Below are 23,806 nucleotides of genomic sequence, written 5' to 3' on the forward strand. Positions count from 1 at the left end.
TCTCTGAGAGACAGAGCATATGGACACATGATAAATAATTGCAGGCGCCTGTCAGGTTTTTACGTATAGACAACTCAAGACACCTATCGAATTTTGACTGTACCACGACAACGATAATACTGTTAAGTAACATTTGAGATGTTGACTATTGTAAAATCAAACGTGTTATGCACAGTAAAATATTACAAATGCATGTACGTCATAATGATTTATAGCACTGCTGTAATCTGTGCACACAAAATGTTTGAAAATACTGTATTTCATGTTTTGTTAATAACATTGTACCTTCTAACATAAGTAGTTGTTTGGGAATCAACGAAAATGTTCCAGACCAATCACTCGAAAAAAAAATTTTTATTTAAGCTCTGACGGAAATCTTAATTAATAAATTACAAAGCCGACATTTTGTCGATGGACATAGTGTCCACTTCGTGTGCAACGTACTGGCTGGTTGAAATTAAAATGTTACGGTGGTCCAGCTTGAGCTGTAATTGTCGTATGGCAGAGAAACGTGGCAGATATTCTATTGCGTTATTGCAGGACCGATTCACGATGGAAAAAATTAGTAACAGTTTTGGCCACCAGGTGCAAATCTGGCACTGTAAATGCAAGAGAGATGTACAGAAATGTTTCTACATGGGACGTGGGCAGAAATGATCACACAAATGAGAAAGGCATAATCGTGATTTTATTACACTACTGGCCATTAAAATTGCTACACCACGAAGATGACGTTCTACAGACGCGAAATTTAACTGACAGGGAGAAGATGCTGTGATATGGAAATGATTAGCTTTTCACAGCATTCACACAAAGTTGGCGCCGATGGCGACACCTACATCGTGCTGACTTGAGGAAAGTTTCCAACCGATTTCTCATACACAAACAGCAGTTGACTGGCGTTGCTGGTGAAACGTTGTTGTGACGCCTCGTGTAAGGAGGAGAAATGCATACCATCACGTTTCCGTCTTTGATAAAGGTCGGATTGTAGCCTATCGCGATTGCGTTTTATCGTATCGCGACATTGCTGCTCACGTTGGTCGAGATCCAATGACTGTTAGCAGAATATGGAATCGGTGGGTTCAGGAGGGTAACGCTTTGCTGGATCTAAACGGCCTCGTATCATTAGCAGTCGAGATGACAGGCATCTTATCCGCATGGCTGTAACGGATCGTGAAGCCACGTCTCGATCACTGAGTCAACAGATGGTGACGTATCACCCGACGTGATGGTATGGGGTGCCATTGGTTACACGTCTCGGTCACCTCTTGTTCGCATTGACGGAACTTCGAACAGTGGACGTTACATTTCAGATGTGTTACGAGCCGTGGCTCTACCCTTCATTCGATCCCTGTGAAACCCTACATTTCAGCAGGATAATGCACGACCGCATGTTGCAGGTCCTGTACGGGCCTTTCTGGATACAGAAAATGTTCGACTGCTGCCCTGGCCAGCACAGTCTCCAGATCTCTCACCAATTGAAAACGTCCGGTCAATGGTGGCCGAGCAACTGGCTCGTCACAATACGCCAGTCACTACTCTTGATGAACTGTGGTATCGTGTTGAACCTGCATGGGCAGCTGTACCTGTACACGCCATCCAGGCTCTGACCCAATGCCCAGGCGTATCAAGGCCGTTATTACGGTGGTTTTTCTGGGTACTGGTGTCTCAGGATCTATGCACCCAAATTGCGTGAAAATGTAATCATATGCCAGTTGTAGTATGATATATTTGTCCAATGAATACCCGTTTATCATCTTCATTTCTTCTTGGTGTAGCAATTTTAATGGCCAACTGTGTATTAAGGGCGGCTTACATAGTCGTCGCCTAGGTGCTGTACAGCGCCAGATATGCACTTGGCTGCCAAAATTGGAACTTATTTTTTTCCGGTGTAAATCGGTTCCTCATTAATTCATTAGCATATCTGCAACGTTTCGCTGTTATAGGATAATTACAGCCCAGACTGGACCTCGGGACTAGCTACACTTTAATTATAACCACCTGGTACGAAGCTGCTGGTATATTTGTGGCAAAGCACAGCCCAGGCATCTACCGGAGAGGCGATGGCGCGGTGAATTTCCTCGCACAGAGAGGCGACTGCGAAAGAGCAGCCAGAGTCAGGCCTCACCTTGGGTATAGTTGAGGCGCGGTTGCGGGTCGGCCGCCAGGTGGCCGTAGCGCGGGCCCGTGCCGTGCGGGTCCCAAAGGAAGACGTAGTAGAGCGACAGCATGATGGCCGCCATGGACACGGACATGACGTAGGCGAGTACGGTGAGCAGGCGCAGCAGCTTCTTCTTGCCGCCGCTGGGCTTCTCGTACAGCTTGCTGTCCTTGTTGCCGGGCGCGCCGCCCGCGCCGCCTCCGCCGCCTCCGCTGGCGGAGCCCTCGCCCCCAGACGAAGGGTCCTCGCTCGATGGCTCGCTCATGGTCCTGCGGCAAGTGAAGGCCCTCAATCAGTTTCTCGATTACGAGTGGCAGTCACGAGGTTTTAATTATCACACAGAAAAAAATGAAATCTCCAATCCCAAAGAAAGCAGGTGTTGACAGATGTGAAAATTACCGAACTATCAGTTTAATAAGCCACGGCTGCAAAATACTAACACGAATTCTTTACAGACGAATGGAAAAACTGGTAGAAGCCGACCTCGGCGAAGATGAGTTTGGATTCCGTAGAAATGTTGGAACACGTGAGGCAATACTGACCCTACGACTTATCTTAGAAGCTAGATTAAGGAAAGGCAAACCTACGTTTCTAGCATTTGTAGACGTTGACTGGAATACTCTCTTTCAAATTATGAAGGTGGCAGGGGTAAAATACAGGGAGCGAAAGGCTGTTTACAATTTTACAGAAACCAGATGGCAGTTATAAGAGTCGAGAGGCATGAAAGGGAAGCATTGATTGGGAAGGGAGTGAGACAGGTTTGCAGCCTATCCCCGATGTTATTTAGTCTGTATATTGAAGAAGCAGTACAGCAGGAATCATCATCATCATCATTTAAGACGGATTATGCCTTTCAGCGTTCAGTCTGGAGCATAGTCCCGCTTTTAAACCTACCGTCTTTTTTTTTTTTTTTTTTTTTTTTTTTTTTAATAATGTGTGAGAGTGGTAGAGATATTGAGGCGATAAACAACTTTTGAAAGGCAGAAGACTTTGTATTCAGGGCAGCCACAGCCTGGATATATCATTTTCAAGATAAAACCGCTTGAGCTGTACGTACTTTATTTATGAGCACGACCGCTTTTGTTGCATTATAGCTGCATCATCAGCTGCAGTAAAATCAAGTCATGTTCTGATAAAAAAGAAAATGTGATGTCCAGTGTCTATAGTCAGCAGTAAATGAAACAAAATAAAAATTCGGAGTAGGAATTAAAATCCATGGAGAAGGAATAAAAGGTCTGAGGTTCGCCGATGACACTGTAATTCTGTCAGAGGACAGCAAAGGACTTGGAAGAGCAGTTGAACGCAATGGTCAGTGTCTTAAAGGAGGGTATAAGATGAACATCAACAAAAGTAAAACGAGGATAATGGAATGTAGTCGAATTAAATCGGGTGATGCTGAGGGAATTAGATTAGGAAATGAGACACTTAAAGTAGTAAAGGAGTTTTGCTATTTGGGGAGCAAAATAACTGATGATGGTCGAAGTAGAGATGATATAAAATGTAGATTGGCAATGGCAAGGAAAGCGTTTCTGAAGAAGAGAAATTTGTTAACATCGAGTATAGATTTAAGTGTCAGGAAGTCGTTCCTGAAAGTATTTGTATGGTGTGTAGCCTTGTATGGAAGTGAAACGTGGACGATAAATAGTTTAGACAAGATGAGAATAGAAACTTTCGAAATGTGGTGCTACAGAAGAATACTGAAGATCAGATGGGTAGATCACATAACTAATGAGGAGGTATTGAATAGAATTGGAAAGAAGAGAAATTTGTGGCACAACTTAAGTAGAAGAAGGGATCGGTTGGTAGGGCATATTCTGAGGCATCAAGGGATCACCAATTTAGTATTGGAGGGCAGCGTGGAGGGTAAAAATGGTAGAGGGAGATCAAGAGATGAATACACTAAACAGATTCAGAAGGATGTAGGTTGCAGTAAGTATTGGGAGAGGAAGAAGCTTGCACAGGATAGAGTAGCATGGAGAGCTACATCAAACCAGTCTCTGGAATGAAGACCACAACAACAACAATTACTTTTATGCTTCCAGAATGACATTTCCACTCTGCAGCGGAGTGTGCGCTGATATGAAATTTCCTTGCAGATTAAAACTTCGTCCCGGACGGAGACTCGAACTCGAGACCTTTGCCCATCGCGGGCGAGTGCTCTACCGTCTTTTTTTTATTTTTTTTTTATTTTTTTAGTGATGTGTGAGAGCGGTAGAAATAGAAATACTGAGGCGATAAACAACTTTTGTAGCATTATAGCTGCATTATCAGTTGCAGTAAAATCAAGTCATGTTCTGACAAAAAAGAGAATGGGATGATCCAGAGTTTATTGTCAGCAATTTTTCGGCTATGTTCCGGACGTCAGTTATAAAATAAAATTATTCAACATAGGACGCTCCCGACATGCCAGTACCTGGTGAGTTAGCTGGTCCCCATATACCGAAAAAGTGGCTGTATATGATCATCTATGGGATTATTTAAAATTAATCGGCACCGGCCCTTCATTTATCATTGCAAGCGCCCGCACTAGATGTGTAGTAACAGGCGCCCATTATTACACTCAGAAACCTCAATATATTCAGATTATGAATCCCACCGTAATACAATAAATGTGTAGTAATACAAATGAGGTGGTTTTCATTAATCTTTAACTCCATAACTGCTGATCTCTTATTACATTTAATCATTTGCCTAAGAATCAATATCAAGAAAAGTTCGATGATCTCAAACGGAGCTCACCATCATTTTGAGGGTAACACGGAGCATATTATGCCCATGTGTAGAGGAATACTTTTTCAGAATAGAAGATACAGCAGAGCACTGGTTCAAGTTAAAATCTCGGGATTTCAAGGATAAGCATTGAAGTTTGCATGTCACTGCAACTAGGTTTCATAAAATCAGCACGTATAGAACATCGATTGGGCAATAAACATTTAAAAATTAACATCTAAGAGTTAAAAATCAGAAAGTTTCGGAAGGTGGCATAACGAAATCTTTGGGCGTCGGTGGTCACTTCCGCAGTCAGGAGGGTTGCAGCCGCGGCGTTTAGTGTACAATGTATCTCCTGGGCAACCTCGGCGATGATCTCCGGAACCGGCAGGTACTTCTTGATAGAGAAGTCTGTAGTACGTTGTGAAGGCATCCGCAATGGAAACTTGCGAAGTCAACCGTCGTCCATAAAATAGGTCTAAAGTTATCATTAACGCCCATCGGCGTCGGCGAACATTTTGAAAAATGTGATGCATTGAATGTTCACCACCGTTAATCCTATCTTGGCCTCGTGTTCGTATAATGGCTCCTTCCAGACGGTACCTGGTCAAGGTTAAAATATTTTCCTTGGAGCTTTGAGATTCTTTTAGACGGTCCGGGGACGGGGGATGAGCCGTGAACTCGCCTAGAGCGCTTTAGTAGAAATCTGTTGTGTGGTGATTCCACCTGGCTTTGGCTCTGTCATAGTGTGTCAAGGTGCGGATGGCCGGTTTGGCGCACAGTAACCACCACTGCAGTGTGGTCTCGCAACGCATGATGCATGTTAGTCACCTGTTGCCAACATTCAGGGTCCTGCAGTAGTGTAACGTTGAGTTTCCAAGCTCCTGCACTCGTCATATGGATTGTCTGCGTAGGTTGATGGTACAGATATACACTCCTGGAAATGGAAAAAAGAACACATTGACACCGGTGTGTCAGACCCACCATACTTACTCCGGACACTGCGAGAGGGCTGTACAAGCAATGATCACACGCACGGCACAACGGACACACCAGGAACCGCGGTGTTGGCCGTCGAATGGCGCTAGCTGCGCAGCATTTGTGCACCGCCGCCGTCAGTGTCAGCCAGTTTGCCGTGGCATACGGAGCTCCATCGCAGTCTTTAACACTGGTAGCATGCCGCGACAGCGTGGACGTGAACCGTATGTGCAGTTGACGGACTTTGAGCGAGGGCGTATAGTGGGCATGCGGGAGGCCGGGTGGACGTACCGCCGAATTGCTCAACACGTGGGGCGTGAGGTCTCCACAGTACATCGATGTTGTCGCCAGTGGTCGGCGGAAGGTGCACGTGCCCGTCGACCTGGGACCGGACCGCAGCGACGCACGGATGCACGCCAAGACCGTAGGATCCTACGCAGTGCCGTAGGGGACCGCACCGCCACTTCCCAGCAAATTAGGGACACTGTTGCTCCTGGGGTATCGGCGAGGACCATTCGCAACCGCCTCCATGAAGCTGGGCTACGGTCCCGCACACCGTTAGGCCGTCTTCCGCTCACGCCCCAACATCGTGCAGCCCGCCTCCAGTGGTGTCGCGACAGGTGTGAATGGAGGCACGAATGGAGACATGTCGTCTTCAGCGATGAGAGTCGCTTCTGCCTTGGTGCTAATGATGGTCGTATGCGTGTTTGGCGCCGTGCAGGTGAGCGCCACAATCAGGACTGCATACGACCGAGGCACACAGGGCCAACACCCGGCATCATGGTGTGGGGAGCGATCTCCTACACTGGCCGTACACCACTGGTGATCGTCGAGGGGACACTGAATAGTGCACGGTACATCCAAACCGTCATCGAACCCATCATTCTACCATTCCTAGACCGGCAAGGGAACTTGCTGTTCCAACAGGACAATGCACGTCCGCATGTATCCTGTGCCACCCAACGTGCTCTAGAAGGTGTAAGTCAACTACCCTGGCCAGCAAGATCTCCGGATCTGTCCCCCATTGAGCATGTTTGGGACTGGATGAAGCGGCGTCTCATGCGGTCTGCACGTCCAGCACGAACGCTGGTCCAACTGAGGCGCCAGGTGGAAATGGCATGGCAAGCCGTTCCACAGGACTACATCCAGCATCTCTACGATCGTCTCCATGGGAGAATAGCAGCCTGCATTGCTGCGAAAGGTGGATATACACTGTACTAGTGCCGACATTGTGCATGCTCTGTTGCCTGTGCCTATGTGCCTGTGGTTCTGTCAGTGTGATTATGTGATGTATCTGACCCCAGGAATGTGTCAATAAAGTTTCCCCTTCCTGGGACAATGAATTCACGGTGTTCTTATTTCAATTTCCAGGAGTGTAGATTTCATGATCCGAAGAGGCAGACTGCCAACGTTCCTCGTCGAAAAGAATGGGTTTTAGAGCGTCAGAGATGTATATTCCATCGAGTCGGCTGGAGAAGTGGCTCGTGATGTGTGTATGCCCCGGGCGGTCGCCGTGTACCGCTCTCCAAGTGTCGAGGAGACGAAGGCGGCGGACGAGGAAGCGAAGTTCCGGACTTGTCGTGAAATGGGGGTATTGGTCTGTACGCTCGAGAACACAGTTTAAATCTCCATTTACGATGAGGTGATCGTATGTGCCGAAGAATAAAGGTGTCATATCTCCTGCGTAGAGCGGGGAGATATCCCCCCGTTGATCTGTGCCCGATGGGGCGTAGAGATTGAAGATTTTGATTCCCTCAACTGTTATGGCCACCCCTCGCGTCGTTGGGAAATATGCGACATCGGAAACTGCAATCTCTTCTCGGAGGGGGATGGCTGCGCCTGTGTGTTCCATAGCCGGAGGGGCAGCATACGTCTCGGATCCATAGCACCGGGACCAAGTTGCTGACCTCAGTTCTTGCAGTAGGGCGATGTCGATGTCCGCTGCTCTTTGCATGTCACGGAGCAGTTGAAATTTAACGTGGGAACCGATATTATTGGTGTTGATGGTAGCTATTCAGTATGACTGGTGGGGGATCCGTGCTGTGGATATGTTCGTAGCTGATGAAGGATGCTGTGGTGGATTATGGAAGTCTATAGTAGTCGCAGGAGTCATCGTAGAAATATCCTCTATTTTCCTCCTGGTCTAACGGAGGAACAGATCTCATTTCCACATCAGTTGGAGATGGTAAATCACTGTCATCCGCCCATAAATATGTCCTTCAGTTTCAAGATTGGTAAGAGGTGGCAGCGCTGGCCGAGTCGGCTCAATGGCTTCGGTGACGACGGGCATGCTATGTTCATGGTTTCTGGGCGCGGGTGTTGGTTACGATCTCTGTTGGACGGCTCACCGTCTTGTGGATGACGCGTCTCTGTGGCAGAGGAAAAAGAGTTATCGTGTACTTCGTCAGTTTTACGCGTCACCTCTTAGTCCTGCGGAGGGGACTCAGTGGCCGATTCTGATGTCTTGCGGCGTTTCTTTTTTTTCTTTTTTTTTTGTCGTCGTTTGCGCGACTTTTACTTCCGGCAATTTGTATCGGTGTCCCAGCAAGGAAGAGATTCGCGTCGTTCCGGTACAAAAGCCGCGGGTGTTATGATGCGGTCTTCAGTCTCTAGTCGCAGGTATCCTTGTGATCTTCCAGCGTGGGTGTGTCCGGCTGTAAGTCATGTTCGCGGGTGGCACTGCCGGTGGCAAGGTGCTGTGCCGCCTCCGGGTGTATCGGTCCAGAGAGACGCTCATGAACTGCGTCTTGTGAGGGCTGGACGTACGGTGTCGAAGCATAGGTGATTGGAAGGGCGGTTGTGGTTCGGTCGGTATTCGTATTGTCGTTCAGTAGTTGTGTGATGCGGCGTTGCAGGCATTCATTACAAACATTCTCGGCTACAACCGGACATGTTCGAGGTTGTCCGTCGTAAATGACCACCGCGCGGCTGCCGTCTTTAGAAATGTACGATGGGACGTGCCGTTGAGATCTATGCGGACTTGTCTCATACCGCTAAGCACCGGACACGTCGTAAACTGTGCCCATGTTTCAGCTACGTGGCTGTGGACTTTTCCGTACCTGCTTAGCGCCGCGAAGACTTCATCTTCATTCACCTCGAAAGGTAGTTCGAATACACGGATCATTCGGAGCCCAAGTCCTGCATGGTCCACACAGGCCCGACGTTGCCGACGGAGTGTTGAAATTTAAGTCCACGTCGCGTAGTTGAGTAATTTCGTTGCAGGCAGCGTCGAAAGTCATCTAACATAAACGACGCTGCTAACGATCGATAGGTGTATGCCGACGAGATCGTCACGGGGGATCTTCACATTTTCGCATAGGAAGAGTTCGACGGCCACTGATTTGGGTCGTGCGTATTCATTTGAAAAGGTGAACTTAAGAGTGTTCTTCCTGTAAGAGTTGGTCATTATAGCTTGTTCGACTGAAAAACGCAGTGACGTAGAAGTAAACAAACACTCCACGCGTGCAGCGGCGTGGACGGCCGAGGTGGTCCGCACGGCTGCCCTGCCAAAGGCAGACTGCCGTCTGAGCTACCCAAGCACGACTCACGCCCCATCCTCACCGCTTTACTTCTACCAGTACCTCGTCTCCTACCTTCCAAACTTCGCAGAAGCTCTCCTGAGAAGCTCTCAGAACTAGCACTCCTGGGGGAAAGGATACTGCGAAGACCTGGCTTAGCCACAGCCCGGGGAATGTTTCCAGAATGAGATTTTCACTCTGCAGCGGAGTGTGCGCTGATATGAAACTTCCTGGCAGATTACAACTGTGTGCCGGACCGAGACTTGAACTCTGGACCTTTCGCGGGCAAGTGCTTCATATCAGCGCACACTTCGCTCCAGAGTGAAAACCTCATTCTGAAAACATTCGCCAGGCTGTGGCTAAGCCATGTCTTCGCAACATTCTTTCTTCTTCCAAGAGCAAGGTTCGCAGGAGAGCTTTTGTGAAGTCTATAATGTAGGAAACGAGGTACTGACAGAAGTAAATCTGTGAGGACGGGTCGTGAGCCGTTCTTAGGTAGCTCAGATGGTAGTGCACTTGCCTGCGAAAGGCAAAGGTCCCGAGCTCGAGTCCTGGTCCAGCACACAGTTTTAATCTGCGAGAAAGTTCCACTTTTATATTTGTTTGCAGGTATATTCCTGCAATCATTGTACACACTAAAATCCGAGCGCCATAATATGCTGTTAGAGGAGCAAAAGCAAAATAGGCAGCCTATTGAAAAAGTGAAGTATTGTGGGGAAACTGTTTTTTTTTTTTTCAATTTTGTGGGTAACAATGGTGCTGCAACTCATACAAGGTTCTAGAAGTGTAGCCGGCCGGGGTGGCCGAGCGGATCTAGGCGCTACAGTTTGGAACCGCGCGACCGCTACGGTCTCAGGTTCGAATCCTCCCTCGGGCATGGATGTGTGTGATGTCCTTAGGTTAGTTAGGTTTGAGTAGTTCTAAGTTCTAGGGGACTGATGACCACAGCAGTTAAGTCCCATAGTACTCAGAGCCATTTGAACCATTTTTATAGAAGTGTACAGTAACAATGCATCATATGACACCTTAATTAAGTGGGCACTGATGATGTCAGTGTGGCCAAACCAGTTCGAATGACGAAGACGAAAGTGGCAGACATTCTCTTTGTGAAAACTCGGGAATCTTGGAAAAAGTGGTGCTGCTCGGAAATCGGCATTTCATAATCGACACGGTAGTGGAAAAAGGTGTAAATCAGTTATGGGTTCTGCGACTGTTCACTCCAATTTAAACAGTTCACCGAAATAAGGCACCAGCGGAAATGTTACTGCTGTGCGAGGCCAGTACAGGTGACTTCTTTAGCTACGCAATACTCTTGGATGTGTGCTGGATGAATGAAACTGTTATCCTAAGGCAAATGAAGAAAGCAAGCAGTGTCAGTATGTGGATTCACCATTGCCGAAAAAGGTAAACATACTACGATCGTCGGGGAAGGTGGTGCTGAGTATTCCTTGGGACTGCTATGGTGTAGCAGTAATAGATTATGCAAAAAGTCACCGGGGCATTTCATTAGAATCTTCTGACGATGTTACGGGAGACAAAGCGTCACAGGGAGCTGTCCAAGGGGTGGTTTCGCTCTCCACGACACCGTCCCAGCCCTTTCTGCGCAAGATCAATCACACACTCTCAGATTTTGCCTTGTCTCTCCTCCTCCCCTCTCCCCTACCCCCCCCCCCCCCCCCGTATGAACCAGACATCGGACCTCATTATTTCTTCCTCTTCCCTTAAACGAAGAAACAGCCAAAATGCTACCTTCGTTGGGAAAATATATGGGGCATTGAAATTAAAACAGAAAACCAGCTACAACGGGCCATGGAATGGGTCCATACTGAAAACGACGTACACGCAAGTCTTTCTTCAGGTAGCCAAAGACGTGAAAATCACACGGAGAAAGGTCCGGGCTGTAAGGAGGATGTTACTATGTTTCCCAACGAAATCGATGAATCGTAGCCTTCTTCCAATTAACAGTATGGGCAGGGCGTTATCGTGCAATAGGATGATTACATCTGACAACAGTGTTGGGCGTTTTGACTTCATGGCGCGTGACAGCTTCTGCAGGGTTTCTTCATAGCGCTTCGCACTGGTTGTCGTTCGATGCAGTCGATGACGAAGGTGATGATGCCCCTACCGGAACTAGTGTGAACAGCTCTGGATGTCTTTGGGTGGAGAGAAGTGGTATGTTTCCATTGTTGCCTTTGCCGTTTGCCCTCGGACTGTTGGAATGCTGCCAAACGGATTCATCCTATTGCGCGATAACTCTCGCTCCCACACTGCCAGTGCTTACTTTTGAATGGAGTCATTCCATGGTTCCTTTGTAGAGGGTGCCCAGTTTTCCTTTGACTTTCCATCATATGTCCCACTGAAGTATGAATATGCAGAGAAGAATTAGCGTCACTACCAAGTTTCATGATAGCCATTTGATATAATTAAAACTTGATGACTGCTCTCATAGTGGTTTTGATCTATAAATTTTTTCCGTGAAGCAAACAGGAAAAACCTAGATCAGTATGACAGATGCAGATTTCGCGATCTAGAGAAGCTTACTGTCTTTTTATTATATTCTGTTTATTCAGTCCGTTAGCAATCGATTTGTGGATAGTTAAACCGCATCCTCAGGCATCTTCTAGGGAACGGCCATCAATAATTATACCCCTTCTACTTTGTAAAGAATTGCGACTACAGAAATTTTGCGCCTATTAGATCTTTATTGGTCTTCGTTGACTGAGCTAAAGAGCAGGTAGACTTCTGCGACGGCGCTACGGTATTAAACCACGAGACAGGAATATGCCGCCATGAGCGGACCATGTCTTAACCTATTCCTTCACCCCCCTCCCTTCCCCCACCCTCCCACCTGCACACCATGTCATAAACCAACCCGTCATCTACAACCAACCAACCAGTATAATCAATTTGTTGATCAGGAACGCTCAAGTTTGATGCACACACGTAATGTAAAGACGTAAGCGAAGAGGGGATTCGTGACTGTAACATGCCGATTAAGAATACTTTTGTTTCTAATATGCCGTACTCGCCATCAAAATGTTATTTTTTTGTTTTAGTACAACACGTTTCGGTCCTACAGCTCTATTCCCTAGCACTACTGTGACGATTTTTGGGCGTTACACCTGCTAAGACAAATGTATCACATTATTTCAAGTACAAACTATGTGCAAATGCGTAAGTTTTTCACCCATACAGAAGATAATTTCGTACACAAATAAAGGTGAAAAGCGGAAGCCCTAAAACGTCATCGTAGTCCTTGTATCATGTAGCTCTAGTTCCGAAACGCGTTGGACTTAAACAGAAAAATAAAATACTGTGACCGATGACGAGACGTCAGCGTGTCCATAAACAAAAAAACTTGCAAGAAAGACACTTTGACCAATGATGCTGATATATGGATATAATTAGCTTAGCGGCGCTTTGCGAGACTTTCGTCTACCTCCATGATACACTTAAGAGAGTGAAAGTTGCTAGTCACAATTTCAACTTTGAAAATTATCCTTTATTCAGCGTATTCTCAATCACAACCGTATTTCAAAGATGTTACGCAACCAGTGGTCGATTACTAAACGTATCGCAGTCTTCGAATAGTTCAGACGGCCTCTCTGTCAAGAGGAGAGATGCGAAGCAATAGGAAGCCAGAACAGGCGCTTAGTCTCATCGTGTGACTTTTTGGAACGACACAAAACAGTTTAGTCTGTTACTGACTGTACTTACGGCTGGTCTTCCGCGAAAAGCTGTGACTGTCGCTTCAACGTTTTGCCTATGAACGACTGATGTAGTGACTTGCTTTAAAACTCTCTTCTAATGGTCATTCTCATCCTGAGAATTAAAAAAGTGTAGTGAGACTATGGGTTGCTGTTTGGTATCTTATTGGGGCTTAATATTTGCTTCCAACATTTTGAGATTTCTAATGTATCTTTACTTGTGTTCGGCCGGCCGTGGTGGCCGAGCGGTTCTAGGCGCTTCAGTCCGGAACCACGCGGCTGCTACGGTCGCAGGCTCGAATACTGCCTCGGACATGGATGTGTGTGATGTCCTTAGGTTAGTTAGGTTTAAGTAGTTCTAAGTTTAGGGGACTGATGACCTCAGCTGTTCAGTCCCATAGTGCTTAGAGCCATTTGAATTTTTACTTGTGTTCAAACTTAACGTTCCTTGTTCAGTGAGGTAGGACGTTTCGATACACGTGGTACAGAATCGGGTTTTCATTAATTCATCTGAATAGCAGGGGCGTTGAGTAAATCACACGCGCGTTAATTTAAATGATTCCAGTGTTTTCTAGTGTATTTAAAATTCTTTTTTGTGCAGTTCATTATGGTTGCCCGAGCGCCACGTGCAGTACGTACGGACAATTTTATCCATTTTTGAATCAGTGATTATGATTTGAGTGAAAGTAGTTACAAATTGAACAGAATATTCTATGATTTATTTAAATCCCAGTGTTATTGATCAGTTCTTCTTTAAAAAATACGACTAATTACGATTGAACTTAACTTTCAGTATGAACACTCAATCGTATTCTGCCTTCAGCTGGAATATTAGCTACGCGAGGCATAATTTCAATCAATATAAACTTTTTTTCATAATTGCAAACACCAGAAACTTTTTGATAGTCTTTGCATGCTTTTGGGGCTAGAAGGTGACGATGTAGAGGTTTCGGGACGGCTTGCTGTTTATCATATTTATATTTCAGGTTTTGTACGGAAAGGTGTTAGGTATGCAGACTGAGCCTCGTATGCTCATTGGGCATAATTCATCAATAAGGCAGATTATGGAACTGGTTGAAGTGACTGTGATCAAAAAATTCACTCAAACATCCAATTTTTCCCGTTGTGTAAGGTAAATACTAAGTACCCTTTTGAAGTATGGCCAGACTGCGTCATAAATAATTTTTAGGTCAAACTTTTATGCCGAAAGGAGTGCATATTCAGCGTGTTCTTTCTGAATACATTCTCTCATGTAGTAAGAGAATTCCACAAAATAGTAGTTGGCTTACTAGCTTATGGATTATTGATTTTACAAAATGTACTGAAGTTTGCAGTCAGTGCTGTAGTTCAAATGGCTCTGAGCACTATGGGACTTAACTTCTGAGGTCATCAGTCCCCTAGAACTTAGAACTAGTTAAACCTAACTAACCTAAGGACATCACACACATTCATGCCCGAGGCAGGATTCGATCCTGCGACCGTAGCGGTCACGCGGTTCCAGACTTTAGCGCCTAGAACCGCTCAGCCACCCCGGACGGCGCTGTAGTTCAGACCTAGGATCTTATATGTTTACGAGATACTAGTGATGAGTCATTTATGCTCACTGTAAGTGCAGATTTACAAAGAGCTTTGGATATAAAAAACATGAAAAGTCATAAAGCGAGTCGCATGAATGACGTCAGATTTACTTCTAGATAATGTCAACATAAGTACTTCAAAATTATTTTGAAAATGTTGCAACCGACATTTGTTGGTTTTTCGAGAGTGAATATTTCTAGGATACTGTTTAATTCTTTATTAAATTTGCATATTTGGCCATTTGGTACGTTTCTATAGGTTTAAGTAATCTACATTTGCAATAAGCTCACGCTATATGACGCATAGAAACAATTCAGAAAAATAAATGATTTAAATAAACAATATCTTGAGGGGAGAACGGGAGGTTGTTTTTCACTACTGTAGAATTAATATTCAAATCTTCAACGGGTTGGGCTCTGCTTTGACATTTTGTGACAAATAACAAGTGTGTGAGCGGCCGCGTCTCAATCCTGACCGAGCGAGGTGGCGCAATGGTTAGCACACTGGACTCGCATTTGGGAGGACGACGGTTCAAACCCGTATCCGGCCATCCTGATTTAGGTTTTTCCGTGATTTCCCTTAAATCGTTTCAGACAAATGCCGGGATGGTTCCTTTGTGGGGGCACAGCCGATTTCCTTCCCCATTCTTCCCTAATCCGAGCTTGTGCTCCGTCTCTAATGACCGTGTTATCGACGGGACGTTAAACACTAATCTTCTCCTTCTTGACCCTGGAACATTGCGTTTCTCCCACGTCCTCTGGAAAGCAGGAGACTGGCAGAATGGATGCTTTGAGGATGGGTGGTGAGTTATACTTAGATAGGTGCTTTCATATTTTTCGTTAACACTCAAATCCCGTCCAGCACAACTCTCGTTATATTCCCTGCAAACTTACGGAAAGGAATGAATGTTTCTAGTTTAAATTCCTTTTTAGAAACTTTTGTTTTAGACAAAAACATTTCAACGGCCGTCGCTCGGGGATTTTGTATCAAGAGAGCTTTTGTCGTATTTTGTTTTCTTCATTTACGAGATTGTACTGTAAAGTTGAATGGACGATAATTGTTAGTATTATTCTATTGTGCCAGTAGTAAGGCAGTTCAGTGTATTTTGGGTGTGACAGAGGACAGATTAACAAGCAGTTTTTAGACGCTATTAGCCCACTCGGATCACCCACTTTGTAGAATCTTGAAATTTTCCGATAACATTGCGCAGATCTACAGATTGTCTCAAAATTTAACAAACTGAAACAGGTGATAGTGTGTCCTCAACCGATTGTACTGAGATAGGGAACCAATGGTCGGAATTGCATTTTTATTGTGTTACGGCCATACACAACGTTCACCGCATAGCAACATAGCTCATACTAACTGTTCAAAGTGACGACAGCCAGTCCCAATGCATGTACTGCAATGGTGCGTGCAGACTGTACCCCTTATTGTCCTTGAAAGTACGTGATTTCAACACGATGGTGCGCCAGACCACTTCGATGCTAACGGCCGCGAGGACCTGAACAGTACCTCCCACATCGTAGAATTGGAACGGGAAACCCTGTTCCACTGCAAGCACGAAAGCCGGACCTCACACCTCTAGAGCGTTTCAGCTGGGGTTATGTCAAGACGTTGGTGTATGGAAACCCCCGTACAAGACCTGCTTGCCTGCTTGCTAAATTCAAGCCGCCTGTCTCCTTGTACAATAGAGACAGGGATCTTTGAGAGAGTGCCGCAGAATTTCATGTCCTGTTGCTAAGCAACTATGCACTGAGCATGGCGGTCGACACTTTGAACAATTTGTATGAGCTATGTTGCTGATGTGCGGTGTACGCTGTGTATATCCGTAATACAATAAATATGCGTTTCCGTCCATGGTTACTTACCTCAATATAATCAGTTGTGGACACACTATCATCTAGTGCAATCTGACCCAAAAACTGTGAGATATCCTATATATACAGGTACCAGACTAGATGACGCACTTGCAGCTCCCGAATGTATTCATCTAGACTTAGAACCACTGTTCGTCAATTTATGGACTGGTTTTCCACCTAAGATCGCTAGTATAGCTTTTCGTCAATAAACAGTTGCATGGAACTGCGTGTTTAAGTAACTCAGAAAGTAGTAATCCATATCGAGTTCTGAACAGTCGACCAACCTGAGTGATACTTATTAACACTGAAACCTCTTAAGTCTTAGAGGTAAAATTTCAGAGTACAGGATGTAATTATAGGGCGCAGACCATAGGGTTGTGTTGCTGATAAGGATGGTGGAGGTTGACTACTGGTGTATCGCACTGGTTGCTTATCTAGAAAACCATCTGCAAGCGAAGTGTGGACTACATTAAAAGTTTCTAATCCTCTTACACCGCAAGACACAATAGACAGAGTGACATTTAATCAAGGGCAACGGCATAAAATCGTGATCTGAACACCCTCTTCTTCTCGTGCTAGGATATTTGTGGTGATGACAATTCTTCCGAACGACAAGGATTTGAATCAGCTACCTCCGCGCCGTATGAAGCTGCAACACCGCTGAACTCGGAGGGACGTACAGGAAGACATCACTCGTTACAACTTCCACCAGGGACGACGAATGAGACTGCATTAAAATTCAGTGGCAATGTTTTACGTTTGGGACAGATAAATGAGATACTAAACTGTTTGCATGGTTACAGCGTAGGATATTCTCGTTTGATTATTCTGTGCTCCTGTGATCGACTTATGTAAACTGAAAAACTCAGTAATTCTGGACTGAATAACAAACTTCCTAACTGTAAACAATAAAAAACCTTGGCGCCAGTAACGACGCATTTTGCAGTATCTGTGTCCTCACTTTCGTAACATCAGAGGTTCCCTCATACAACTACGTGCCAACAGTTGCTGGAAGAATTCTTAACTTTCGTATTATCCAATACAGTAGTTCGGAAGTGTGAATACAGATTTGTAGCCCGAACTGAAGATCGTTGCTGCGTAAATTAACCGTTGTTTCTCGTTGCGCATGGTGCGATAGACATTTCTGGCGTTTTAACTGGTACTGAATTTACTGACAAGAGGGCGTCATATCCCACAAATATAGAATCGTGTTTCAGTCTACCACCCAGACAGCGAATGTGCAACGCACTGATTTCGGTGACATTCTGATAGAATTTCAAAGTCGTTCAAAGATTGGCAACGAGGAGAACATGATAAATGCCATAATCATATTCCCCAGTGAAAGAGGGATCAAAATAACCGAACGCGTGTCTCGGTTTATCTGTAGGTACTCGATCGTTTCTGAAAAGACGAAGGTCAATAATTTTGTGGCAAACCGTATATACCCATAATTTTTCCAAAAACTGACGCTTGCCGTGTAGTAATCTTCTACGGATATGTGTAGATAAAAACAAAAATAAAAACAATAATCTGGTTGCGAACACGGAGCGCAAACGTCTTAAGCCGCGACGCTAGGCACTGTGCTACCGCTTCGGTTAAAGTAATTGCGCACTAAAATGCAGATACATAAGCCACATAATAGACGTGTAAAACGTCTCTTGCAATTTTCTCAGAATTGCCAAATTAGAGCACCTTAATACTTGCACGTTATGTTGTTTTAATGGCCTACTAAGGGTGTGCGTAGTCTGAAGTAAATCTGTCATCCCAACGTCGTGGCCTCCTTTTGTAAGAGAGACAGGAAGCAATTGAATGAATCAGAGAACAGACTGGAAGAATGGAATGACGATTAGTGGTTAACGACCCGTCAACAGCGAGGTCATTAGAGACGGAACAAAGTGGAGAGCGAGATATATTTATTATAGTACCGAAAATGAAATAAAGATGGGCAGGACAAGCAGAATGAATGGTATATGGTAGATCGCAGGAAAAGCTGGTCAAAATTTTCGCATAGTGTAATGAGTGGTAGCTCTCTTAATTTTGGGTAAATGTTAGATAACGCCCGTAACAAAGAGAAGGAACCCGATGCTACAGGATTAGTGGTGAACATCTTGAGCAAATCGCATAGTATAAATATTTAGAATATAATGTAAATATATAGGGATAATGCTAATGAAACGGGGAGATCGCGTAAAATCAGTTTGAAGGAAGGCGAATGGAAAGACTTAGATTTGTCGTTAGGGTTCTGGAGAAATGTAACGCATCTGTTAAGGAAATCGTGTAGGTATAGTGCGACCAGTTCTAGAATATTGTTCCAATATTTGGTGTCTTTGTCAAGTAATGACATCTAACGAATTCAAAGACTTAATGCTAAGATTTTTACATATTGGCATAACCATACTTAAGTGTAACAGGTACGTTTGGGGAATTTCAGAGGCAATCCATGGACGAAAGATGACGTAGTTTCCGCGGAAGGGTTTTGGGTAAATTTAGAGAAGCTCTATTCAAAGAAGGTTGTGCGACCATTGTGTTGTCACCCTCGTATGTCTGGTGTAGACGTCACGAAAATGAGGTTGTTTAGGGCGCGTACAACAGTCAAAACGCGAATGAGTTTGCAAAAAATAGCTTAAGCTGGTATGATGTACCCTTCACCATGCACTGTACAGTTGTTTGTGGAGTGTGTTTGAAGAAGCAGAATAGCACCAAGGAAGGATTGCGCTGGATTGCAATAGATAAGGACCGAGACAGCGACCAAATGTAAGGTGGTCCTGGAGAATAGAAAACAATCAGGAGCAACGTAGATGAAGAACACAATGTATGGAAAATTTTACAGTAGCACAGATGATAAATTGTGAAAATGACGTTTCAGAAATCTGAAGACTTCTCTAGCGTAAGACTGAATGAAACATATTTCAGTTAGGTACATATTTTAAAAACTTTTTTAAGAGCTAAGGGTCATTCCATTATTTACTTCTCATAAACTCCACGTAATAATAGAGGGCCATCCTAGTTTACGTAATGCTAACCGTGAGAATTTTTAACTCAATAATAATAGCTGACACAAAAAATATCTTGTCTCCCTCGTGTTAGTGGTGATAAATGCAAATCCGTAGAACGGAGCATCAGCTTTGTTACTGTTTGTGGCCTCTGCAGGCAAGCAACTCTGCACCACAACTCACGCCGCTACCACTAACCTAAACTGATACTGGGGCGGTGAAGGTGGATCATGAGGAGAAGGAGGTGGGGCAGTGCATCGTGGTCGATGGCAGAATACTATTCCGCCAGACCATTCCAGCGTGTTGTTCTTAGAGTGTGCCATAATAAGGAAGAAAATAAATGCCTTATGTGAGTCTGATCACACTCAACTTCGTGAATAATAGTACTGGATCGCTTAAGAACTTTTAGTACATTGTTGCATGCATCATTTTCGTCCATTGCCACCTTCACGCCCAAAATTTGAAAATTCCAATATAAATTTCGTACCCGATTTACAGGAAATCATAAGTCATTTGTCTGCAGTATACGATTTACTGCATACTGACACTGGACTATCATCTACATCTACATTAACATGATTACTCTGCAATTAACATTTAAGTGCTTGGCAGAGGGTTCATCGAACCACAATCATACTATCTCCCTACCATTCCGCTCCCGAATAGCGCGCGGGAAAAACGAACACGTAAATCCTTCTGTTCGAGCTCTAATTTCTCTTATTTTATTTTGATGATCATTCCTACCTATGTAGGTTGGGCTCAACAAAATATTATCGCATTCGGAAGAGAAAGTTGGTGACTGAAATTTCGTAAATAGATTTCGCCGCGACGAAAAACGTCTTTGCTTTAATGACTTCCATCCCAACTCGCGTATCATATCTGCCACACTCTCACCCCTATTACGTGATAATACAAAACGAGCTGCCCTTTTTTGCACCCTTTCGATGTCCTCCGTCAATCCCACCTGGTAAGGATCCCACACCGCGCAGCAATATTCTAACAGAGGACGAACGAGTGTAGTGTAAGCTGTCTCTTTAGTGGACTTGTTGCATCTTCTAAGTGTCCTGCCAACGAAACGCAACCTTTGGCTCGCCTTCCCCACAATATTATCTATGTGGTCTTTCCAACTGAAGTTGTTCGTAATTTTAACACCCAGGCACTTAGTGTAATTGACAGCCTTGAGAATTGTACTACTTATCGAGCGTCAACTACCACCTGCCACACCATACAGCAATCTTTTCTAAATCGCTTTGCAACTGATACTGGTCTTCGGATGAACTTACTAGACGGTAAATTACAGCATCATCTACGTACAACCTAAGAGAACTGCTCAGATTGTCACCCAGGTCATTTATATAGATCAGGAACAGCAGAGGTCCCAGGACGCTTCCCTGAGGAACACCTGATATCACTTCAGTTAATTCCGGAAGTTCCAAATTATGAACACTAACATGGCAAATGATGAAAATATGATATATAGGATAGACAATAGAGATTATTATTGGTCTTCAGAAAATGAACCAGGTTCGTGAATTTCCTATGTTTTGTAACACTTAAATTGGAACAAATAAGCTGGGTTCAGCGTGCATGCAAAGTAGTTCTAAACATGCTTGGTAACACCGTTATATCAATTATCGATACGATTATCGCAATTCGATCGCAGGTACTGATCGTACATCATGGATACGCAGTGATTGTTATAGGCAGTTTCATGATGCAAAGACGGAGGGGAGTAAGCATAAGAAGGTGCGCCCGTTAAACTTATCCGCAGCTAAAAAAGATTTATTGATAGAAATCGTCTTGAAACAGTATGAGGACACAAAGAATCTAAATGAAGTCAATAAGACTGACAAATTAATTACAGTCAACAAAGATTAGCTTGTAATGATGTTACTGTTGACTTAAATGTAGTAAACATAAGAACGAATTTCAAATGAAAAAAAATTTAAAAATAAATTTCGATAATTTAAACAAAATTGTCTGAAGCAAACACCCGTGCATGATGAGGTATTGTTTTAAGAGGCACTTTAAATGCAGAGAATACATCGTACGACAGCAGACAGATCACAGCCATTTGCGTTTGTCTGTAAAATGGTGTAGCCAATTTGGTTTCAACCGCAAACTATAGTCGACTTGATAGTGTCAGGCTCTCAACTGTCTTTACGCGGGTTTTAGAGTGGACGAAAGACCCTGCTTATTGGCTGATAAAAACGTCGTTAATGACTGACCTACACGAACGTCTACACACTGTTTCGGTTCATTAACGCGCGCGCAGTTGTCAGAATCATCCAGCTATTTGCCTTAAGCTTTTTAGGGAAATCACGGAAAACCTAGATCCGGATGGCCGAACGAGAATTTCAACCGTCGTCCTCTCGAATGCAAGCCCATTTTGCTAACCACTGCGCTACCTTGCTCGGTAAGATGTGGGCGTTCGGTGATTAAAGTGTAGCCATCTTGTGAACACCGGCTTGCGAAGCATTTAATACGAAGTGTACAGTTACTGCTATTCAATCTTAGAAAGTATTTTTGAGGCATGTCCAGTCTTTATTGCCTGCTGTAGAACTTAAGCTGTATAATGATAACTGAAAATACCCTGCGTGACAACAAAAATGAAACACCAAAAAGTCGTGGTCAGATATCAACGTAACTTTGTACAAGTACGCACAATTGCAGGAAATATACAGAAGTGCAACATCCTGTGACAGAAGGGCCACCAGAATGCACTGGTGTTCTTCTTCTTTAGTGTTGTTACCAGGCGCGGTACTGTATAATGTATAATGGGCGTGAACAGCGACAGATACTGAGTAATCACTATGAAGGAGACAGAGATGCCGCGTCCTGGTATGCGATAGCGTTATCAGCGCCTAACAGAGTTTGAAAGGAACATTGTTATGGGTCTTCATTTGGCAGGCTAGCCGAAACATGCGACATCCAGATTTTTGGGGTATTCGGTTATGACTGTGGCCCGGTGTCGGACTGCAAGGGAACGTAAGAAATAGCATACTCGCTGTGAATGTTCCAGTGGAACACGTCTGAGCACCACTATGCAAGAGCTCAATATTGTGCATCAGGCACATCGTCACTTCTTAACTACGCCTTCCAACCGACAACAAGTAAGGGAGTTGCTGTAGTATTCTGTGTCATTCCGCACCATTGGTCGGAGACTAACAGGTGAATTACCACCTTATGCGAAGGCTGCCGTTGACATCACAGCATTAACGGCTGAATTTGGAGCAGTGTGGTGCCGTGACCAGAAAGTGCAGACTAGTGATGAATGGCGTCGCACTGTGATCGGCAAAGAATCATTCTCTTGAACTATCCTGGATGACCCTCGTCGACGAATTCTTGGCTGCCTGGGGAAAGGTCCCGTTTTTCCAATGCTTTGGAGAGACAGAGCGGCGTTATTCCTGGCGTTATGATGTGGGAAGTCACGATAAGTTCAGATTACAGCGGATAATAACCAACATAACTCTGACGGCACCTCATGTATTATCACTCACACGACCGAATCGTTGTACCATTTTTCAGCAGTTCAATGCTCGTTTACTCTCGGAATGTGTTTCTGAGGTACTCTTGGGGCCAGCAAGGTCTCCAGATCCGTCCCCAACATAACATGTGTGGGACCAGTTCGGACTGGTACTCTGTCCCAGAGTCAGTATCCTGGATATCAAGGACCAGTAACAGTAATTGTGGGCCAATTTATCTCAAGAGAAAATACAACTGCCTTATGACACCCTTCCCAACCGAATCAGTGCGTGCATTAAGGTCATAGGGGGTGCAACGTCATACTGGTAGGTGGTCTTATACTGTCCAATTCTTTGAAAACTGCAATCAATGAAATAACATCACATACCCTCTCAACCTGTGAAGTTTCATTTTGTTTCCTCCTCCTCTTTTGGGTGCTTCACGTTTTTTGTCTGGCGGTGTAGTTCGATGTAGCTCCCTTAGTCTCGCGCTAAATTTTTACAAAATGCCTTTAAATTAAGGTAGCAAAAAAAGAAAAAAAAATCGTTCTTCAGTTGTGTGTGAGCAATGAATTCACATATTTATTTGCTGTATTACAGTGTCAACAATTATTCTTTTTTTTAATTAATGATAGAATCTGGAGAAATGAATTAAAATTTGTACCATGGCTGGGACTAGAGCCCGGCCTCCTTGCTTACTAGGCACAAATTTTAATTCATTTCTTCAGCTTCCGTCATTATCGTGGACGAAGATGAGACTCAAATATCTCGAAGAAAATTTAATTGTGTTTTTATTGTTTATAGAATACGTTCTATTGTAGCGTCACAAGGCTGTG

General features: G+C 44.4%; 1 protein-coding gene across 1 annotated transcript in view; it reads right to left on the reverse strand.

Moving 5' to 3' along the window:
• Positions 1-23,806, reverse strand: part of LOC126466514 (uncharacterized) — a 378,159-nt gene that overhangs the window by 254,299 nt on the left and 100,054 nt on the right. Inside the window, exon 2 of the mRNA XM_050096392.1 lies at positions 2,129-2,430. Coding sequence (XP_049952349.1) covers positions 2,129-2,426 — 298 coding nt within the window. The 5' untranslated portion in view covers positions 2,427-2,430. The remainder of the gene's footprint in view (positions 1-2,128; positions 2,431-23,806) is intronic.

This window comes from Schistocerca serialis, chromosome 1 (genome assembly GCF_023864345.2).
Source record: "Schistocerca serialis cubense isolate TAMUIC-IGC-003099 chromosome 1, iqSchSeri2.2, whole genome shotgun sequence".
NCBI classification, from domain to species: Eukaryota; Metazoa; Arthropoda; class Insecta; order Orthoptera; family Acrididae; genus Schistocerca; species Schistocerca serialis.